The 24,008-nt window shown below is 41.6% G+C and overlaps 1 protein-coding gene across 1 annotated transcript in view; it reads left to right on the top strand.

The window, feature by feature from the left end:
• Window positions 1-10,091, top strand: part of LOC140191887 (transformer-2 protein homolog alpha-like) — a 39,953-nt gene extending 29,862 nt beyond the window's left edge. Inside the window, exons 5-8 of the mRNA XM_072249711.1 lie at window positions 5,698-5,813; window positions 5,910-5,975; window positions 8,224-8,285; window positions 8,366-10,091. Of these exons, the coding sequence (XP_072105812.1) occupies window positions 5,698-5,813; window positions 5,910-5,975; window positions 8,224-8,285; window positions 8,366-8,376 (255 nt within the window). The 3' untranslated portion in view covers window positions 8,377-10,091. The remainder of the gene's footprint in view (window positions 1-5,697; window positions 5,814-5,909; window positions 5,976-8,223; window positions 8,286-8,365) is intronic.
• The last annotated feature ends 13,917 nt before the right edge of the window (window positions 10,092-24,008 follow it).

The following is a 24,008-nucleotide window of genomic DNA, read 5'->3' as shown; positions in this document are numbered from 1 at the left end:
TTAATTTATATAGGAAACATTTTTGAGGGTTCCCAGACCCAAAAAATAACCTATGAAATAACACACAAAACCTAAAATAACAGTAATATATAGTAAAAGCAGGAATGATATGATAAATACACAGCCCACATAAAGTAGAAATAATGTATGTACAGTATAGTTGGGAAGATTAAGCCAAAACAGATTTGTGGGGAAAAAAATTGGCACATACGCGCATGCGCACAGAGGTGCCCGCGCAAGGCTTCATGGTCATGGTAGTCTTTCTCGGGGTATACCGAAGTGTCCTGTATTTGACTGCTACTTTTGTCCCCCCTTTAGAAGTGAGAAAGTTGGCAACCCTAACTGTAGAAGACAAGTTGAGATGAGGTTAACTCTACTTGAACACCCCCCCCCCCCCGGCCGTCGGCCAGTCCGCAAGAATATTGTCAATATTAAACCGGTCTGCGGTGCAAAAAAGGTTGGGGACCCCTAGTGTAAGTGTCTGTGCAAGGCTCAGACCTTCATAAATATCTGTTTCTGCTCTGTCCATTATTTTTGTCCCCAGTTGTATTTTCTTTTGAAATTAGCAAGTGTCTGTTTATTAAATAAGTAGCTTAATAGAAAAGTAGACGGTAGAAAACTTAAAATTGTGATGAGCAACATTTCTTAGCATTCCCTGAATGGGAGAAAATGCTAATATGTTTCATTCCTGCTCGAATGCAGACTCTACTTAACCCAATTTAAAATTTAATATACTTTTTGGAGAATTGTTCAGCATAATTTGCTTTCATGGCAAGGTATGTTAATAGCAATTTAAAATCAGTGCTTTGTAACTAAATTTCTAATATTGTATCAATAACATTTAATAGCCTCAATCATCATCATGTATATGACGTGGACGATCATGACCTTGATTGTTCTTGGTAAATTTTTCTACAGAAGTGGTTTGACATAGCTTTCTGGGCAGTGTCTTTACAAGATGGGTGACACCCCCCCACCCCGGGCTCTCAGCCATTATTAATATTCTTCAGAGATTGTCTGCCTGGCGTCAGTGGGTCTCATAACCAAAACTTGTTATCTGCACCAACTGCTCATACGGCCACCTGCTCCCATGGCTTCATGTGACCCTGATCGGGGGGGCTAAGCACGTACCACACCTTGCCCACAGTGACCTGCAGGCCAGCGGAAGGAAGGAGTGCCTTGCGCCTCCTTGGGTAGAGACTTATCTCCACCCTGCCACCCACAATAGCCTCAATAAATATTAACTTTTCCCTTCACACCTTTCATAAATAAGAAAGTGGAATTCAGTTGAATCAAAAAAAGTTGTTTCAAAATGCTTCCTAGCACAGCAGTCAAAATTGTAAATTGATTTGACTTTGTTACTTACATCCTTCATAAACATGAGTAAAAATCTTTACGTTATGTCTCTGTCTAAATGTGCAATTTGTAGTAATTTATAATGTTACGTACAACAGGATAGTCAATATAACATAGAAATACAGTTGTGTCAGCATGAATTGAGCAGTCTGATGGCCTGGTGGAAGAAGCTGTCCCTGAACAGCCTGTTGGTCCTGGCTTTTATGCTACAGTACCGCTTCCCCAGTGGTTGCAGCTGGAACAGTTTGTGGTTGGGGTGAATTGGGTCTCAATGATCCTTCGGGCCCTTTTTACACACCTGTCTTTGTAAGTGTCCTGAATCATGGGAAGTTCACATCTACAGATGCGCTTGGCTGTCCACACCACTCTCTGCAGAGTCCTGCAAAGCCAGTCAGAGTGCTCTCAATTGTGCTGCTGTAGAAAGTTCTCAGGAAGTTCTTCCATTTTGTGCAAATTTCCATTAATGCAATTCTGCAAATGTAATATTTTTTTAATTGGATTAAAAGTAAATATATAGAGAGATATTAATAAAGGAGCTGTGGCTCAATTTTGATGTGCTATACCTAATGTGTTAATGCAACTTTTCTATTTGGCAAACTATTTCCAGTCTTTGTGTTCAAGAATATCATCATACAACTGCATAACTGCAGGATCAATTCCAATCAGAAGCTTCCTCACTTAACACTCTTTGGTATTTTCATACAGCACTGTGCAAAAGTCTTGGGCACCCTAGCTATATATACAGGTTTCCCTCGCCATCCGAAGGTAGAGCGTTCCTATGAAACAGTCCGTAAGCTGAAATGTCGTAAAGCGAAGAAGCAATTACCATTTATTTATATTTTGTGAGCGTTCGCAGACCCAAAAATAACCTACCAAATCATGCCAAATAACACATAAAACCTAAAGTAACAGTAACATATAGTAAAAGCAGGAATGATACGATAAATACACAGCCTATATAAAGTAGAAATACTTTTCCACAATCATTACCGAACTGTTCTCCGGAGCGAAAATCTCACGCAAGTGCTCTCGGCAGAAAACCTCACGCAAGCGCTGTTGGCAAAAACACGGCACAAGTGCTCTCCAGTAACCTTTAAGCTATGAAGCTGCCAAATCATACCAAATAACACGTAAAAATACACAGCCTATATAAAGTAGAAATAATGTATGTACAGTGTATCACTTATGGGAATCGGGACAGTGCCGAGCACACTGATGTGTGTTAGACTGAGTTGTCGGAGTTTGGGTGGTGCAGTGGCCCCCCACCCTTCAGGCTGCTGAGCAATACATTGCCGCGAAGAGCGCAGGGGTCCAGCGGTAGCCGGGAGGTACACAGCACATCTTTAAGAAAAAAGCCGAAACAAACATGCTAATTAATTAGGTGCTGCCCGGCACATAATTGTTGGCCCAGATCAGTGCCGATTTCCGATTGCGTCGACTCTGATCTGGGCCGACAATTACGTGTCGGCGCACCTAATTAATTAGCATGTTTATTTTGGCTTTTTTCTTAAAGATGTGCTGTGTGCCTCCCGGCTACCTTTGCATTCTCCGTGAATCGGTATCTGTCTGGAGGTTGGGGTGGTGGGACACTGGGGTGTCATCTCGTTGCCTGTTTCCATTAGAGCAGGCAGCTCATCTTCTCCTATGACTGCCCGCCTCGATGTCGAAGGTCGAGGTTCATCGTCTGCTGTGGTTGATGTGGAAGGCTTGCTTGACTGCTGAGCCTCGCGTATTTTTCTATCACACAGTTCTTTAATAAGGACTCAAACCATCCTGCAAATATCCCCTAAACCGACGTACCCTTTCAAAATTAAAGTCATACTTTATCATTACTCATTCGGTTTCGATTGTTATCCTTTTTTCTTCCAATTGTATCAGCTCTTCATCTGTCAGTTCTTGGTGATGGGATGCCAAAACCTCTTCAACATCATCTTCGTCAACTTCCCCAAGCCAAACTCACGTTGTCCTTACTTTGTTCACCACGATCAAAACGCTTAATTATGTCTGGGTTTTCCGTAAGTGTAACAACCCTATGAGCTTTTTCAGGCTTTTCCGATACCATAGAACTCAACTTGCAAACGGCTGCTCACAGGCTCGTGTTTAAGCAATGCCGGCGAGAATCTGGGGGAGAGCGGCTGCTCGGGGCACGCTGCCTTTTATAGTGCGCTGATTTTTTATTGCGCGCTGAATTTTTTCGTAACAGTGAAAACACCTTCTGAAAGTGAAAATAGGGTACTAAAGTAGGTCTTTCATAAGTGACATTTCGTAAAGCGAATGTTCGAAAAGCAGGGGACACCTGTATGTGCCTAAGACTTTTTACATAGTACTGTATTTGTCGATGTGGAATGGAGAGTGAGTTTGTAAATTTGGTGGGAGGAAAGGATGTTGGAAATGACAAGCGTGGAGTGCCACAGGAGGGGTGTGGAGCAGGGGCAGAGAAGGAGCTTATCATCATTCAAATATGTCATGTTTTGCTAGAGCAGTACAGTGCAATACATAAAATTACTGCATATAGTACTGTGCAAAAGTCTTAGGCACTTTAGCTAAACACAGTTGTAAGAAAAAGGTTGTGAACCCTTTGCAATTACCTGGTTTTCTACATTACTCATAAAATGTGGTCTAATCTTCATCAAAGTCACAATAATAGATAGACAAACATAATCCCCCTAATCTAATAACACACAACTGTACTTTTCATGTCTTTATTGAACACGTTTAATCATTCACAATCCAGGCTGGAAAAAGTATTTAAACTTTGTATTTAATAACTGGGTGAACCACCTTTAGCAGCGATAACCTCCATCAGACCTGCACAATGGCAAGGAGGAATTTTAGACCATTCCTCCATACAAAACTCTCAGTTCATCAATATTTCTGGGATACCTTGCATGAAAAGTCCTCCAGGTCATACCACAGCATCTCAATTGGGTTAAAGTCTGGACTCCGACTTAGCCATTTCAAAACTCGAATTTTCTTCTTTGTAAACGATTCTGTTGTTGATTTACTCTTGTGTTTCGGATCATTGTCTTGTTTCAACATCCAACTTCTACTAAGCTTCGGGTAATGGACTACTGCGCTGACATTCTCCTGTAAATTTCTTGATATAATTTTTCCATTTTTTTTTTTCCTCAACAATTGCAAGCTGCCCAAGCCTTGAGGCAGCAAAGCAGCCCCAAACCACGATGCCCCTTCTACCATGCTTCACAGTTGGGGTGAGGTTTTGATGCCCTCTTTCTTCCAAACATAGTGGTGTGCATTTCTGCCAAAAAAGTTCAACTTTTGTCTCATCTGTCCACAGAGCATTGTCCCAGAAGTGTTGTATAACATCCAGGTGGTCTTTTACAAGCTTGAGACATGCAGCAGTTTTTTTTTGGAGAGCCGTGGTTTCCTTCATGGTGTTCTTCCATGAACATCGTTCTTATTCAGTGTTTTTCTTAAAGTGGGCACATGAACAGAGACTTTAGCAAGCTCCAGAGATTTCTGCAGGTTTTGCTATTACTCTTGGGATCTTTTTCATCTTCTTCAGCATTGCACATATTGCTCGGTGTGATCTTTGCAGGATACCCACTCCTAGGGAGAGTAGCAACAGTACTGAATTTCTTTCATTTGTAGACCATTTTTCTTACTGTGGACTGATGAACACTCGGGTCTTCGGAAATGCTTTTGTAGCCTTTTCCAGCTTCATGCATCGCTACAATTCTTAGGTCCTCTGAAAGTTGTTTTGATCAAGGCATGGCACACACACAAACATCTTTCTTAAGAAGAACAGGCTCTGTTAGTAACCTGACCTGTGTGTTTTTTTTATAGGGCAGGGCACCTCTGCAACCCACACCTCCAATCTCATCTCATTGATCGGAACACCGGACTCCAAATAACTTTTGTAGAAGGCATTACCCCAGAGGCTCACATACTTTTTTTGTGATTGTTTAAATGGTGTACTCGGTATTGATGATAAATACATGGGAAAGTGACAGCAATAAAGTTAGTCTAATATAGCATCATAACCAGATAGTGTAAGAGCACTAATCAGAATCAGATTTATCACTGTTAAAGGTTGTGAAATTTGTGAATGTGTATATATATTTAAATAAATAGTACAAAAAGAGCCAAAAAAGAATGAGGTTGGGTTTCTTGGTTTGGTTCATTGCCCATTCATAAATCTGATGGCAGATGGGAAGAAGCTGTTCCTCAAAAGTTGAGGAACTTTTGTAAGTCATTTTCAGCAGCAACATAACCATGCCTAAAATTTGTTCAGGTTTTGCAACTTTAAAAAAAAAGTTCAGTTTTGAGAAAGTGCTACATTGCATACAGCAGCATTGAGGTAATACTTTTTCTCAACAGGCAAAAGAACGTGCTAATGGGATGGAACTTGATGGCCGGCGCATTAGAGTAGATTATTCCATTACAAAACGACCCCACACTCCAACTCCAGGAATCTACATGGGCAGACCAACAACGTGAGCTCTCTTTAGAAGCCTATTTCCCATTGATACACTGCTTTAGTAATTTCTAATATGGATAGATGTTCTTAATACTTTTTTGGCATTTTACAGTGTTCGTTCCTCTCATTACCATGACTCTTACAGTGATAGATACACCGATCGGGATTTCAACTACAGGTAATGCTGAATTTGAACTGTATTTATTGTGGACAGTGTTGTCACCAATATTTAATGTAAACGAGCAACCCTTCTACCACTGTGTATCCAAAAAGAGACTAAAATTTTCGTTACTACATTTGATGACTTCTCACATTTTGGTGCATAATATATGCACCTTGGCCAAGCACTTTGAAGTATTGAAATCACAAGGAAGAGAAAATCTGCAGATGCTGGAAATCCGAGCAACACACACAAAATGCTGGAGGAATTCAGTAGGCCAGGCAACATCTATGGAAAAAAGTCTTTCTGTAATGGCTAGAAGATCCATTTTGCTGAATTGGAAAGAGATAACCCTCCTACTGTATTTCACTGGTTTTCGCAAACTATGTTGTATTTGAATTTGGAAAAAATTAAAAGTGTGGTTTATGACCCTTCCATTAAATTTGAAAAAACTTGGAGGCCATTTATTCAGCATTTTCATATGATGTAATTTGACCATTTCCAAACTTATTTTACTTCTCTGTACTGTTGGTTGAGAGGAACAGAGTCGTCGACACGAAGGTTTTCTTCTCTTCCATTTTTACGTTGTTAGAATTGCCCTAGTCTTTTAGTTTAGTTGACTAATTCTGTTTAGTTTTTTTTTGGGGTGGGGTTTGTTTTTTTTTCTCTATTTTTATTTCTTTTTCATGATTTTTCTCCAGTTTTTTTTGTCCTGTATTATTCATTGTTATCCTACATGTTTGGGAGTTCTGTCAATTTATACTATTTGGTTTTATAATTACTCATTTTAGGTATAACAATATATTTCCAACAATTTTGTATTATTGCTATGTTATGTTTATATTTTATGAAGCTAATAAAAAGATTGAAAAAGAAAGGAAAAAAGTACAGTCGATGTTTTGGCCTGAAATATATAGCCTTTTTTCTATAGATGCTACCTGGCCTACTGAGTTCCTCCAGCATTTTGTGTGTGTGACTTTGAAGTATTGAATCAGTCTGTGCTTGGTAATTTAAGATATCAAATGTTTAATTGAAGGCAAATTAATTGGATCATTTTTTTAGATGTATTTTGCCCATTGTCAAGCCTTCCAGTCTCTTACATATGCTCTTAACTTTATTCTTTGTCTTTAATATTTGACTGAGCCAATTTAATTAATTTGGGTGGTGGGATGAAGATTTTTCTCCATCAAAGGAGGTATAAGGTGCTGCTTCCCTCCGTGAGCCTGCAGGTCACTTTTGGGCAAGGTGTAGCACCTACTTTTCCTCCACCGCCCCAACCCAGATCATGGTCACATGAAGCCACGGGAGCAGCGTTGTTAACGGCTGGGCGGGGGGGAGGTGGGGTCACCCGTCTTGTAAAGACACTGCCCAGAAGAAGGCAATGGCAAACCACTTGTGTAGGGAAATTTGCCAAGAACTATCATGGTGATGGGAAGACCATGATCGCCCACATCTTATGCCATGGCACACAATGAATGTATGTTTAACTCATCATTTTGGTTATCTATCCTTGTATGTTATTGTCAACTTTTGAAAACCTGTGAAGTACCCTGGGATGTTTTGCCACTCTATAAATATAATCTTCAGCTGACTTCTGGGCCACAGTTTAGTTTCTCTATTATAAATTCCTGTTCTTGTCCCTCTGTACCTTGATCATTCTTGAACCTTGCAAACCTGTCCTTATGTTTTTACTTTTTTTTCCCCCATCCCCGCCTCCTTTTTGTTCCACCACTGGCAGATAGATTTTCCACTAGTTATCTATGCCTTTTACTCTAGAATTTCCTTCTGAAGCTCACATGCAATTTACCTCATAGGTTTTGTGTTAGTGTTATTTAACCAATCTTCCTTTGTCTTAGTAAAAATTGAACTTGTTATGTTTCAACATAAATACCATACAATTGCATATGAATTGTTTTCCAAATGTACATCATACAGAATAAACTACAGAATATTAATTCCTCAGTTTTGCGAATATCTGCTTTTAGACTGACATTATATACACACACATTGCTGAAACACTATTCTAACCTGCAATCTGACCAAGCTGAATTGTATTCACAGTAGCTTGATTAGTTATGAATAGGATTGCCTCTCTTTTCCTTGTATGTTAAAAGTTCATTGTATTATAACTTACAGTAACTTAGAAATTTCAGTCAGATGATATGGAGAGATGATGTAGCCAGCCAGTCTGCTTGGTGTTTGCAAAATGAGGTTGTGTGCTTATGGTGAAATTCCTGGTTATATTCTGGATTTTTTTTCTCCCCAGACGAAGATCACCTTCACCCTATTATAGCAGATACAGATCTCGATCTCGTTCTTATACTCCACGTAAGTGTTGAGGCTTGTAGTTTCCTTCAATTTTCAGAGCTTTTAAGCTGATTCTGATGTGATGTGTTTTCTTTCTGCAGGTCGATACTGATCATACACACCAAGTACTTCCTGCCAGTTTAAATGGATGGAAAGTTTTTCAACCTACAGGGATTTTTTTAAAACTAAGCTGGGAATTGGGCATTGCAATGCTTTTTTTAAAAAAGTAAAAGCTTTTTTAATTATATTAAGCAAAAGCCCTATAATCATGTCTTTCATTTTGAGAGTTTTCTGGTGTCTCACTAGTGGTATTGCATATATATTGCGAGAGGAAGTATGTCTTTTTAATGGGATTTGACATACTGTATGTGTTGCATTAAATTGTTATTGCAGAAATATTTCTGGTATACACGTTCCCAAACTATATTTGGATAATAAGCACGGTGTCTTGACTTTTTGTGCACAATGTTTGATTCCGCAGTACTTTATAAGAAAAGATTCATTTATAAAGTTACTTATTGGGAAATGGTGATCTGCAATAAATGTCTTGGATACAGTGTGGGGCCCAATTTCTTTATGGAGAAAAGATCGTGAAAGCTAATAGTTGTAACCCAGTCAGCTTGTATTGTTGCTTGATAAGAGATCTAGTTATAGAACATTTTAAACTGTGGTAGTATAGTGTTTAAGTTACCAGAGTAGCAATACATCTAGGACAAGGGTTTAAATCCCATAAGAGATGGGAGCAAGATTTTGCCATTCGGCCCATCGAATCCATAAGATGGCGCTGGTGAACCACAACAATATTCTGTAGGCTTTGAGTCTTGATTCATCATTCCATCATGGATAATTTATTATCCCTCTTAAACCTATTCAGAATCAGATTTCATATCACTGGCATATATTGTGAAATTTGTAATGCAGCAGTACATTGCAATACATAAAAACATTACTGTATGTATATTCAAAAAGTTAAATAGTGCAAAAAGGGAAAATAAAAATAGTGAAGTAGTGTTCATAGGTTTGATGTCCATTCAGAAATCTGATGGTGGAGGGGAAGAAACTTTCCGAATCACCGAGTGTGCCCCTTGAGTCTTCTGTACCTTTTCCCTGATGGTAGCAATGAGAAGAGGACATGTGCTGGCTGATGGGGTCCTTAATGATGGATGCTGCCTTTTTGAGGCATCGCTCCTTAAAGATGTCCTGAATGCTGGGGAGGCTGGTGCTTGTGATGGAACTGACTGAGTTCACAATACTCTGCAGTTTATTTTAATCCTGTGCAGTGGCCTCCCATACCATGGTGGTGCAACCAGTTAGAATGTACAGCTGTAGAAATTTGTGAGTGTCCTCCTTTCTCCTCATAAGCTTTGAAACCCTTACTAATCAAGATCCTCTGCTATTAATATATCCAATGACTTGGACTCCACAACCATCTGTGGCAATGAATCCCACAGATTATCTCATTTTGGAATGGAGAGATTGAATCTCAGAAATAAATCTGGAATTAAAATAACTGCTACTCTCATTACTAGTAAACACATTGGATTGTTGTAAAACCTCTTCTGATTCACTATTGTCCTTCAGCGAAGGAAACACCATCTGCCACAGCTTGAGTGAGACTCTGGAGTCACCAGCTGCTCTCAGTTCGGGGATTAGTGCTGCCTCCTGCAGCCAAATAAAATCATTTCTATGTCTCCAAATTCCACATGTAAGACAGTGATAATAAACCGGGTTCTGATTCCATTTGTCCATGATGGAGAGAAGTAGTCTCACTTTTAACTATGTATGAAATATTTAGTTGGAATATTCCAGTGCCACCTGGAAATAATTGATTTATGACACGGTCAAAATACAGTAATTTCTCTTGACGTCTTGATGTGCTTCAAAACTTTATTATTTAGTACTTCACCCAAATAGCCTACAAGTATTTTTTTATTTTTGTTTTGAAATGCTGTGCAGAACAGGCCCTTCCAGGCTAATGAGCCACTTGTTTAACACTAGTGTAATCATAGGACAGTTTATAGTGACCAGTTAACCTACATCTTTGGGTGGTGGGAGGAAACCCATGTGGTCACCAGGCGAAATTATAAATTCCTTACACATAGCACTGGAATGCCCCAAGCTGTAATAGTGCTGTGCTGCTGTGATGTCCATTAAAGTAGGACAGAGTATTTCAGTGCAATTAAATGCTCTCTCCACTGATGTCCAAATGTCATAACTCTTACACTTGCACCTGCTTAATTTGCAGCCAGCATTTTTCATCTACCTAAAGCAACTGTCAACAGAATAGTTCAAAATTAGTGTCCTCACTGATGACCTGATGCATAAATGCTCTCAAAATATCTTGTGATTGGCAGTTTAGCTCTAAGTATGTCCTCCAGAATGTGTCCAGTACAATACACAACTTGGTGAAGAATTTAACCTGAGATTTTCCAAGACATGCTTCTCAGCTACACGTTGTTACTTGCCAAACTGAAGATAGAGCAATGCAGAAGCTTGATATGGAATGGCTACTTACTTGCTTTTGGAGGAAACTGCCACCTGTATGGCAATCAGTGTCTTCAGGATGGTGAGCAAATTGGTAATAGTGAATTAAGGTTGTTAAAATTGGAGCTTTTACAAACTGGATTTTGCTGAGTAACTATGGCTAAGTACACCTGAACATTGATTGTTAATGCTGCCACTGAGTTATGTGGCAGCAACTCAATTCATAAAAGCATACAGACATAGTCAAGAGGTTCAGTTGTTTGGACCAAACATCAAAATGTGTTAGGAATATGATTTAAGTGACTTTGACTGTGGAATAATTGTTGGTGCCAGACTGGATGGTTTGAGTATCTCAGAAACTGCTGATCTTCTGGGGTTTCCATGCAAATCGATCTCTGGAGTTTACAGGGAATGGTGTGAAAAACAAAATTACATTCTGTGGGTGAAAATGACTTGTGGATGAGAGAGGTCAGAGGTGATTGGCCAGGCTAGTTCAGGCTGATAGGAAGGTGACTAACTCAAGTAATCTCTGAATGCACAACATGTTGAGCCTTGAAGTAGATGGGCTACAGCAGCAGAAGACCATGACCACTCACTGGCTGCTTGATTAGGTATTCCCTGTACCCTATAAAGTGGCCACTGAATATCTATTTTCTAATGGGATTGCGACAGATGTATTCACCTTAAGTTATGGTGCTGGTCTTCAAATCTTGTGTTCTGATTTTTGAAATGTTTAGGTAGAAGGGAATGAAGATTAGTATTCTGAGTGTGGCAGATTTCAGATCCAAGAACAACATCAGATGGGTTGTAACTTATGCAATTATGGGTAGATTAATGCACCTGCTGAAGTGAGCTGAAGATTTGATCTTTAAATAATTTGGTAGTCAACATCTTGATATTCTTAAGTACATTGTAGAACAAAAGCACATTATATCAAAACACAAAATTCTGCAGATGCTGGAAATCCAGAAAACATGCCCACAAAATGTTGGAGGAATTCAGTAGGTCAGGCAGCATCAGGCCCGAAACGTTGACTGGTTATTCCTCTCCATAGACATAGGTAAGGGCTACAAATTACAATGGAAAGGGGATAATCCTGGGGGATTTCGATATGCAGATAGATTAGAAATTTCTGGTTGGTGCTGGATCCCAAGAGAAAGAATTTGTAGAATGCCTATGAGATGGCTTTTTTGAGCAGCTTGTGGTTGAGCTCACTAGGGGGAAAGGCGTTTATAAATTGGGTGTTGTGTAATGAAACAGATTTGATTAAGGAACTCGAGGTAAAAGAACCTTTGTGAGGCAGTGATCATAATATGATAGAATTCATCCTGCAGTTTGAGAGGGATAAGCTAAAATCAGGTGTATACGTATAAAGGAGAGTAAAGGGAATTACAGAGGCATGAGAGAGGTGGCGGCCGATGTTGATTGGAAGGGGACTCTTCCAATCAAGCATAGATGATGGCAGAACAGCAATGGCTCATGTGTTTCCGGAGGAAATTCAAAATGTGTGCAGTAAGAAACATCCCAAAGATGAAGAAGTATTACAAAGGGAGAATGAAGTGACCATAGCTGACAAGGGAAGTCAAAGACAGCATCAAAACTAAAGAAAGGGCATATAATACAATGAAATAGGAAAGCTTTTCAAATCAACAGGAGAGATACAAAAAGATTTTTCAGATATATAAAGAGTAAAATAGAGGAGACTGGATATAGACTGCTAGAAGATGATGCTGGAGAGGTGGTAATGGGAGGGGGACAAATAAATGGCAGACAAACTGAGTAAGTATGCTGTGTCAGTCTTAACTGTGGAAGACAAGCAAAATGTCATAGATGAGTGTCGATACTATTGCTAGGAAGAAGGTGCTTGGGATGCTGAAAGATCTGAGGGTGGATGTCTCCTGGACCAGATGGACTACACCCCAAAGTTCTGAAAGAGATAGCTGAAGAAATTGTGGAGGCATTACTAAGAATCTTTCAACAATCACTAGATCCTGGAATGGTTCCTTTGGACTGGAGGATTGCAAATGTCACTCCACCCTAACAGGAGAGGGAGGCAGAGGAAAGGAAATTATAGGCCAGTTAACCTGACTTCAGTGGTTGGAAGGGTGTTGGGAGCCCATTATTAAGGATAAAGATTGAGTACTTGGAGGTGCATGATGATACATGCCAAAATCAGTCCTGATGAAGGGTCTTGGCCCAAAGCATTGATTGTTTACTCTTTTCCATAGATGCTGCCTGGCCTGCTGAGTTTTCCAGCATTTTGTGTGTGTGTTGCTTGGATATCCAGTATTTGCATATTTTCCCTTCCTTATGCCAAAGCCAGCATGGTTTGCATTTAAACCCATGGCCTAATTAGGGAGAGCCAGCTTAGCTTTGTGTAGGACGAATAGTGTCTTTCCAATTTGATTGAGTTTTTTGACAAGGTGACAAGAGAGATTGATGAAGGTAGGGCAGTGGATGTTGTCTATGTGGATTTTAGTAAGCCATTTGACAAGGTCTCATGGGATGATAATTCAGAAGATTAGGATGCATGGGGCCCACAGCGAATTGGCTGTTTGGGTTCAGAATTGGCTTGCACATAGAAGACAGAGGGTAGTGGTTGAAGGGACCTACTTGAGCTGGAGGCCTATAATCAGTGGTGTTCCACAGGGATCTGGGCTAGGATCTCTGTTGTTTGTGATTGTATATAAATAACCTGGATGAAGATGTACAGTTGCAAGAAAAAGTTTGTGAACCCATTGCAATTACCTGGTTTTCTGCACTAATTACTCTTAAAATGTAGTCTGATCTTCATTTAAGTCACGATAATAGACAAGCACAATCTGCCTAAACTAATATCACACAAACAATTGTACTTCTGGCCGATGCTGTTACACCATTTAAACAATCATAGTCTAGGTTCAAAAAAGTATGTGAGCCTCTGAGGTTATACCTTCTACAAAAGCTATTTGAAGTCAGGTGTTCTAATCAATGAGATGAGACTGGAGGTGTGGGTTGTAGAGGTCCCCTGCCCTATAAAAAGACATACAAAGTCAGGTCACTGACAGAGCCTACTCTTCTCAAGAAAGATCTGTTTTTTTGCGCCATGCCTTGATCAAAACTACTTTCAGAGGACCTTAGAAGAAGGATTGTAGAGATACATGAAGCTGGAAAAGGCTACAAAAGCATTTCTAAAGATCTGAGTGTTATATCAGTTTACAGAAAGAGAAATTGTCTATAAATGGAGGGAATTCAGTACTGTTGCTGCTGTCCCTAGGCGTGGGCATCCTGCAATGATCACACCAAGGGCACAATGTGCAATGCTGAAGGGGGTGAAAAAAAACCCAGGGGTGACAGCAAAAGACCTGCAGCAATCTCTGGAATTTGCTAAAATCTCTGTTCATGTGTCCACTAAGGAAATCACTGAATAAGTGGTGTTTGTGGAAGGACACCACAGAGGAAACCCATTGCTCTCCAAAATCAAACATTGCTGCACATCTCTGGTTTGCAAAAGACCACCTGGATGTTCTACAATGCTTCTGGGACAATGTTCTGTGGACAGGTGAGACAGAAGTTGATCTTTTTGGCAGAAATACACATCACCATGTTTAGAGGAAAAGGGACACTGCACACCAACACCCATAACCTCATCCCAACTCGGAAGCATGGTGGAAAGAGCATCATGGCTTGGGGCTGCTTTGATGCTATAGGACCTAGGCAGCTTGCAATTGTTGAGGGAACAATTAATTCAAAATTGTATCAAGACATGTTGCAGGAGAATGTCAGGGTAGCAGTCCATCACCTGAAGTTTAATAGAAGTTGGATGTTTCAACAAGACAATGATCTGAAACACGAGTATATCAACAACAGAATGGTCTAAAAAGAAGAAAATTCGAGTTTTGGAATGGCCATTTCCATGTCCAGACCTTAATCCAATTGAGATGCTGTGGCGTGACCTGAAGAGGGCCATTCATGCAAAGTATCTGAGAAATATTGATGATAGTTTTGTATGGAGGAATGGTTTAAAATTCATCCTTGCCATTGTGCAAGTCTGATCAGTAGCTACAGGAAATCTTTGATGGAGATTTTTGCTGCTAAAGGAGGTACTACCAGTTATTAAATACAATGGTTCACATACTTTTCCAGCCTGGACTGTGAGTGATTAAACAATGTGTTCAATAAAGACAAGAAAAGTACAATTGTTTGTGTGTTACTGGTTTAGGCAGATTGTGTTTGTCTATTGTTGTGTCATAGGTGAAGATCAGGCCACATTTTATGAGTAATTAATGCAGAAAACCAGGTTCACAAAGGGTTCACAAACCTTTTCATTCAACTGTAGGTGGGTGAATAGGTAAGCTTGCGGATGATACCGAGGTTAGTGGAGTTGTGGATAGTGGCAAGGAATACAGCATGGTATAGATCAGTTGCAGGTGTGGCCAGAGAAATGCCAGGTAATGTGAGGTGTTGCACCTTGGTGCAGCAAATGTAAAGATCCTTCACAGAGTTGCTGAGCTTGCAATTGTTGAGGGAACAATAAATTTAAAATTGTATTAAGACATTTTGCAGGAGAATGTCAGGGTAGCAGTCCGTCAGTCTTGGGGTTCAAGTTTATAGCTTCATGAAAGTGATTACACAGATTGATAGGGTGGTTAAGAAGGCTTAGGAAATGCTTGTTTTTATTAGTTGAGGTTCTGAGTTCAAAGTCAAGAGCTTATGTTGCAACTTTATAGAACTGTGATTAGGCCACACCTGGAGTATTGCATACAGATCTGGTCGTCCCAATATAGGAAGGAAGTTGGGGCTTTGGAGGGGGTGCAGAAGAGGTTTACCAAGTTGCTGCCTGGTTTAGAGAGCATGCAAGGCTGGACAAACTTGTGTTATTTTCTCTGGAGCAGCAGACATAGAAACATAGAAAATAGGTGCAGGAGTAGGCCATTCGGCCCTTTGAGCTTGCACCGCCATTTATTATGATCATGGCTGATCATCCAACTCAGAACACCGCCCCAGCCTTCCCTCCATACCCCCTGACCCCCGTAGCCACAAGGGCCATATCTAACTCCCTCTTAAATATAGCCAATGAACTGGCCTCAACTGTTTCCTGTGGCAGAGAATTCCACAGATTCACCACTCTCTGTGTGAAGAAGTTTTTCCTAATCTCGGTCCTAAAAGGCTTCCCCTCTATCCTCAAACTGTGACCCCTCGTTCTGGACTTCCCCAACATCGGGAACAATCTTCCTGCATCTAACCTGTCCAATCCCCTTAGGATCTTATACGTTTCAATCAGATCCCTCCTCAATCTTCTAAATTCCAATGAGTACAAGCCCAGTTCATCCAGTCTTTCTTCATATGAAAGTCCTGCCATCCCAGGAATCAATCTGGTGAACCTTCTTTGTACTCCCTCTATGGCAAGGATGTCTTTCCTCAGATTAGGGGACCAAGACTGCACACAATACTCCAGGTGTGGTCTCACCAAGGCCTTGTACAACTGCAGTAGTACCTCCTTGCTCCTGTACTCAAATCCTCTCGCTATAAATGCCAGCATACCATTCACCTTTTTCACCGCCTGCTGTACCTGCATGCCCACTTTCAATGACTGGTGTATAATGACACCCAGGTCACGTTGCACCTCCCCTTTTTCTAATCAGCCACCATTCAGATAATAATCTGTTTTCCTATTTTTGCCACCAAAGTGGATAACTTCACATTTATCCACATTAAATTGCATCTGCCATGAATTTGCCCACTCACCCAACCTATCCAAGTCACCCTGCATCCTCTTAGCATCCTCCTCACAGCTAACACTGCCACCCAGCTTCGTGTCATCCGCAAACTTGGAGATGCTGCATTTAATTCCCTCATCCAAGTCATTAATATATATTGTAAACAACTGGGGTCCCAGCACTGAGCCTTGCGGTACCCCACTAGTCACCGCCTGCCATTCTGAAAAGGTCCCGTTTATTCCCACTCTTTGCTTCCTGTCTGCTAACCAACTCTCCACCCACACCAATACCTTACCCCCAATACCGTGTGCTTTAAGTTTGCACACTAATCTCCTGTGTGGGACCTTGTCAAAAGCCTTCTGAAAATCCAAATATACCACATCCACTGGTTCTCCCCTATCCACTCTACCAGTTACATCCTCAAAAAATTCTATGAGATTTGTCAGACATGATTTTCCTTTCACAAATCCATGCTGACTTTGTCCGATCATTTCACCGCTTTCCAAATGTGCTGTTATCACATCCTTGATAACTGACTCCAGCAGTTTCCCCACCACCGATGTTAGGCTAACCGGTCTATAATTCCCCGGTTTCTCTCTCCCTCCTTTTTTAAAAAGTGGAGTTACATTAGCCACCCTCCAATCCTCAGGAACTAGTCCAGAATCTAACGAGTTTTGAAAAATTATCACTAATGCATCCACTATTTCTTGGGCTACTTCCTTAAGCACCCTGGGATGCAGACCATCCGGCCCTAGGGATTTATCTGCCTTCAATCCCTTCAATTTACCTAACACCACTTCCCTACTAACATGTATTTCGCTCAGTTCCTCCATCTCACTGGACCCTCTGTCCCCTACTATTTCTGGAAGATTATTTATGTCCTCCTTAGTGAAGACAGAACCAAAGTAATTATTTAATTGGTCTGTCATGTCCTTGCTCCCCATAATCAATTCACCTGTTTCTGTCTGTAGGGGACCTACATTTGTCTTTACCAGTCTTTTCCTTTTTACATATCTATAAAAGCTTTTACAGTCAGTTTTTATGTTCCCTGCCAGTTTTCTCTCAATCTTTTTTCCCCTTCCTAATTAAGCCCTTTGTCCTCCTCTGCTGAACTCTGAATTTCTCCCAGTCCTCAGGTGAGCCACTTTCTCTGGCTAATTTGTATGCTGCTTCTTTGGAACGTTAAGCAGAGAAATGATGAAGGTTTATAAGATTATGAGAATCTTAGATAGAGTAGGCAGAGAGTGTCTTTTCCCCAGGGTAGAAACAGCTGATACAAGAAGGTATGCATTGAAGGTGAAAGGAAATGGGTTCAAGGGGGATATGAAGGGTAAGTTTTTTACTCAGGGAGTGGTGGATGCATGGAATGCACTGCCTGGTCTGGTGGTAGAGGCAAATACATTAGAGGCTTTTAACAGACATTTAGTTAGGCGCATAAATAAGTGGAAGATGGAGGAATATGGACATTTTGGAGTTAGCAGGGATAAGGGGTCCTAAACTCACAACACTCCATGAGGCCTCATCAGTGCTTTATAAAGCCTCAGCATCACATCCTTGCTTTTATGTTCCAGTCCTCATCTGTGGCACCTTGTCAAAGGCGTTCTGAACATCCAAATAAACAACATTGTGGGCCTGTTCCTCTGCTGTATTGATCCTTAAGGGAAAATCTTGCTGGACAAATCAGTGGGAATTCTTTGAGAAACTAACAATGGAGGAAACTAACAAACAGGATAGACAATGGAGAGTCAGGAATAAAGATGTGGGCTATTTTCTAAATGGGGAGAAATTCAGAAATCAGAGGTGCAAAGGAACTTGGGAGTCCTCGTGCAGGATTCCCTAAAGGTTATTTTGCAGGTTGAGTTGGTGGTGAGGAAGGCAAATGCAATGTTTGCATTCATTTTGAGAGGACGAGAATATAGAAGCAAGGATGTAATGCTGATGATTTATAAAGCACTGGAAAGACCTCACTTGGAGCATTGTGAGCAGTTATGGGTCCTTTATCAAAGAAAAGATGTACTGGCATTGGAGAGGGCCTGGAGGAAGTTCACAGAAATTATTTTGGGAATGAAAGGGTTAATGTATGAAGAGTATTTGATGGCTCTGGAAGTTAAGACTGAGGGAGGATCTCATCGAAATCTACAGAATATTGAAAGGCCTAGGTAGAGTGGATGTTGATAGGATGTTTCCTATAGTGGGAGAGTCTAGGACCAGATGTCACAGCCTCAGAATTGAGGGATGTCCATCTAGAACAGATTAGGAAAATTTTCTTTGGCCAGAGGGTTATGAATTTGTGGAATCCGTTGAAACAGGCGGCTGTGGCCAGGTCATTGAAGCAGAGGTTGATAGTTTCTTGATTAATCACGATGTCAAAGGTTACAGGGAGAAGGCAAGAGGATAGGGTTGAGAGAGATAAGTCAGCCATGACAAATAGCAGAGCAGAATTGATGGGTCGATTAGCCTAATTCTGCTCCTATGTCTTATGGACATTAGGGTTAGCCGAGGTGGGGGGGGGGTGGAGGGTGTGTGTATTGGGGATGCGCTCCCATTACTTATTAATTGCTCCCAAAGGTGTACGTTTCAAATATCCTCTGACGACCAAGTCCACCTCCTGGCCTTCAAATGTGGCTTAGCTATCAAGCCCATTGGAACAATTTCTACACACAGGTGGTTACTGGTGCCTTAAAACCAAATGCTTTGGGCAGATAGGATTTATCAGCTGAGGTTGGTATCTCATCCAAGCGAAGGAAAACTCTGATCTCAAACCTCCGCTGCCTTGCTCATGGGGAAGGCTTCGGGAGTAAACCCCGAGGGAAAAATCTGGAGCTGGAGTCCCTAAGACAGTCCGACATTGAGTTCAATGCTGACCGGCAACTCCTGCAATGCCGCTGGTGCCAAACTGTATTGGTCTGTGCCGTTCCATCAGATGCATGGAGAGGGGGAGCTTGCTACATGGGCAATGGTTTGCTCTCCATATCATACTGCATTGGTTTGTGTATTGACTTAGACAGGTAGGAAGCACATCAATAGTCGACCCTGACCAATGCGGGCCAGCTCAATGGTGACAATATTATCTTATTTTAAAATGATTTCCTTTATGTAAATATATTTCAACATCTACATGAATAGCTAATCTCTCCACCATGTTCGGATCATCCCATGAGTTCTGCCTTAAAGGTAGCGCAGCGAAAGGTTTAGGGCTTCAATGGCACAGTCACTAGGATGAAACCTCAAAATGATTAGAATTAGAATTAGAATATCTTTATTGTCATTATTGTGGAGCAATGAAACACAGTTTAGCAGCTCAACGTTTTGCAGCATGACAAAGAATATATACATAAAATAAACTCTAAAACCTCAGGAGTGCAGTCCAAAGTTAATAATATATGGATGGGGTGGTAGGGCTATTGCACACCTGTCATTCCTGGAAGTGTGATGCATTTAGCTGCCGCCGTCTTAGGAGGGGGGCAGGAGAAGGGAAAGGGGTGTTAGATATTTCACTGCTTGTGAGTAGAAGCTGTTAAGGAGTCTCTTTGTTTTCGTCCTTAATGCTCTGTATCTCTTCCCAGAAGGTAGAGGGGAAAACAGGTGATATCCAGGATGAGTGGGATCCTTTGAAATACAAGTAGCCTTCTTCTGAAGTCTGCCAGTATAAATGTCTCTGAGGGAGGGTAATGTTGTGCCAATAACCCGCTCTGCTACCCTCACCACCCACTGCAAGTGCAAATGATGTCCCGCCTGTGCTCTAAAGTGGAGGTAAAAAGTTTTCGTGAGTATCTTGGACCTAGTGAATATCATTCACTCCATAACATTAAAACTGGTTATCATTTCGCTACCTCCGAAACCTCACCCCTCCACAAAGTCAACTTTGTTGGTGGTAAATCATTTTGTAATCTCCTGAGGAAGTGATACCCCTTCCAATTTGGAACATTATTAAAATTCAAAGTAAAATTATTATCAAAGTCTGTATATGTCACCAAATACTGCCCTAATGCCTCACCCTCTGCATGCCACCTTGGCTGAACAGAGGAGCACTTTCAGTAACAGACTAAGACAACTGCACTGCTCCAAAGAGCGCGATATGAGGTCATTCTTACCCTCGATTATTAGGCTCCATGATGAATCAATCTATAGTTCTATAGGAACTATACATTCTATAGGAAGTGATGACCACCTCCTGTTGACTGTTTAAGGTAACTTATTTTTTATTCTTTCTTATTCCTCTTCTAATATTTGAATATTTGTTTATCTGTGTACTTGTAATGCAACTGCGACACTGTAATTTCCTCTGGGGTCAATAAAGTATCTATCTATATCTAATATTAATGACTTGCTGGCAAGAAAAACAACAAAATCAACGAAAAACTACACACGAAAACTGACCAGCAACCAATGTGCAAAAGATGGTAACTTGCAAATACAATAATAATAATAAATAAATAAATAAATAAAAATACTGAGAACATGAGTTGCAGAGTCCTTGAAAGTGGGTCCATAAGGTAAGTTCAATGTTGAGGTGAGTGAAGTTGTCCACGTTGGTTCAGGAGCCTGATGGTTGAGGGGTAATAACTGTTTCTGAACCTGGTGGTGTCGGACCTGAGACCCCTGTACCTCCTTCCTGATGGTAGAAGCGAGAAGGTGCGGCATTGCAGCGTAGTGGGTAGCACAAAGCTTTACAGTACCAGCGACCCGGGTTCAATTGCAGCCACTGTCTGTAAACAGTTTGTACTTTCACCTCGGACCGCGTTGAGTCCAAAGACGTACCGGTTGATAAGGTTAATTAGTGATTGTAATTGTGCTATAGGGTTAAATCGGGGGTTGCTGGGCGGCGCGGCTCGAAGTACTGGAAGGGCTTTGGGGCCTATTCCGCGCTGTAAATAATAAGAGCAGATGGGTGCAGACGCCCCGTCCTTGGTGATGGATGCTGTTCTTGTTGCAGCATCCATAGATGTACTCATTGGTGGGAAGGCTTTTCCTGTGATGGGTTGAACTGCATTAATTAGCAATTCGTCTGATAGTTTGTTCATCTCCCTTGATTGTTTGAATAGTGAACTTATGGAACTGTCTTATTATTCCTTGAGGGTTTTTTTTGTACTTACGTGCCCGTCATCGAGCAGTATTGAGAAAGTGTGTAATTTGGAAGTTCACACGGCGTAGAGGACCCTCTCGCGACGTTGGATGGGATCAGGTAACAGGCAGTGGCTCTGCTTCAATAAATTCACGGAAAGGCAACGCGATCCCTGTTTTAGCTTTTAACAACAAATACAGCGCGTTATTTATTGGAAAGCGAAAAAAGTCTAGTAGGACGCATCCAATGCTTTACAGTCATCAGAGTATGTTTGTAATGGGAAAGGATCTTCAAGTCTATGAAAATACCTTCGGCAAGGTGTGTCGCTGGAGCGCGAATTGTTCACAACACAGAAACTGGCCATTCGGCCCGAACAGCGTTGTTTTTGCTCCACGTCAGCTTTTGCCTCATTCGTGTCCGTGGGACGAAGCGACTTTCTCAAAGGGTTTCTTTAGGTCGTATGACTCCTGTGGTAAACCCCAGCTCTGCGGTCCTCTGCATGGGACAGCCTGGCCCAAGGGCACCTCCTTGCAGGGAAGCACCGGATAGCATCGCGAAAGTCTCCAATTCACCAGGCAGAAAAGGTTGCTCTAGTCGTGATAAGTAAAGCAGCATATTTGATAACTTGTGTGGATGCGAAAATCAAATATTGCGTCCACAGTGAAACATAATTAAACTCATCCAGAAGGAAAGATTTAGCCAACAAGTTGTGGATGCTGGAACCCTCCGGCCCGTGGTTATTTAGTTGACATACCTTAGCCTAATTTCCATTACAAGGCCCTCCTCAGAACTAACGCCTCGGTTTTAGCCTTGTAACGCAACGCGTGCACTAATCAGCAAGATTCCAGATCAAAACATTGGGTTTTGCGGAATTTTAAAAATTTAAGAGATACGGTCTTTCCGGCTCAAAGAGTCCGCGCCGTCCAATTACATCCTGTCCCGTATGTCTATGGAATGTGAGTGCAAACCGGAGCAGCCGGAGGAAATCCGCGCGGTCACGGAGAGAGCGTACAAACTCACAGACAGAGGCGGATATTGAACCCGGGTCGTTGGCGGTGTAATCGCGTTACACTAACCGATGTGTCTGATCGCTGCTGGCTTAGGGAAATAACCTTTTCCACCTTTTACATTTCCACGTGCCCATCACCCACACACTGTCCACTCGGCGATCTTCTACCCTGATTATCTCGACCGCCGTCTGGGTGTACCTGCCCATCAAAGCACCCTTATCTGGTTCTACCTGTCAACCTCTGTCTCAACCTTCCCGCTCCCCTCCCTGGTTCCACCTGTCCATGTTCTCCTTATCACTCTGCGTCCGCTCTCCCACCGCCTGGCTCCACCTGCCCATCATCGCTCGCTCACCTGGTTTCCACCAATCACCTGCCGGCCCCTGCTCGCCACCCCCCCTCTCATTTTCTACATAGCGAGTATCTTCCCTCCGCGCTCTCAGACCTGACGCGACGGTCGCGAAACGCCGATCTCCCCTCTGCCTCCACAGATGCTGATTGACCCGCTGAGGTCCTCCAGCAGATTCTTTTTGCTCCATATTCAAGCACATGCGGATTCTTGAGGGCTGTCATCTGTGGGCAGAGCTCTAGCCTTCAGGAGCCCTTAGGTTTTGCTGTCTTACACAAGCGGCACATTTCACTGTGTGCTTCGATGTGCATGTGGTAATAGATGAATCTGACCTGATCTGAACTGTGGTCTTCAAAAGAAAGGCTGTATAGTTAACCCATCGAGTTGGTGCGATGTTTATAGTCGATTTACACCGCAAAGCCGGTTTGTTTAAAAATTATTTAAAGGAAAGCTTAACCTGTCAAATCTCATCCATTTCAGTGTAAAATATGTGGCCCATTTTGATATGTTAAAAAATAAACAGCGCTCCATGTGTTTGGCAGCGCTGGTGATTTCCCGTAGCGGCATGAAGAAATGATCATAAATCTAACCGGTACAGCCTCCTGAGTGCTGAGATCTTCGTCCAATCGGTGGAAAGTTTGATGTCTTTATTTAGAGTTGGATTAGAGGTCGGAGTCCATAAGACCATAAGACATAGGGTCAAATTAGGGAATTCGGCCGATTAAGTCTGTTCTGCCATTCCATCATGGCTGATTTATTATCCCTCTCAATCCCATTCTCCTGCCGTCACCCATAACCTTTGATGCTCTTACTAATCAAAAACATATCTACCTCCAATTTAAATGCCCGATGACTTGGCCTCCACAGCCACCTGTGGCAATGAATTCCACAGTTTCACCACCCTCTGGCTAAAGAAATTGCTCCTCATCTGTGTTCTATAGCGACATCCTACTATTCAGAGTCCTAGGCTCTCCCACAACAGGAAGCATCCCCTCAACGTACCCTCTATCTAGGCTTTTAAATATTCGGCAGGTTTCGATCAGATCCCTCCTCATGCTTCTAAATTCCAGAGAGTACAAGCGCAGAACCATCACTTGATTTTGACATGATCCTGGAGGGCTGGAAGATTGCAAATGTCAC

Source organism: Mobula birostris, chromosome X, assembly GCF_030028105.1.
Source record: "Mobula birostris isolate sMobBir1 chromosome X, sMobBir1.hap1, whole genome shotgun sequence".
In the NCBI taxonomy this organism is placed as follows: Eukaryota; Metazoa; Chordata; class Chondrichthyes; order Myliobatiformes; family Myliobatidae; genus Mobula; species Mobula birostris.
The sequence above is the reverse complement of the archived record's forward strand: the minus strand, read 5'-3'. Positions and strand labels throughout refer to the sequence as shown.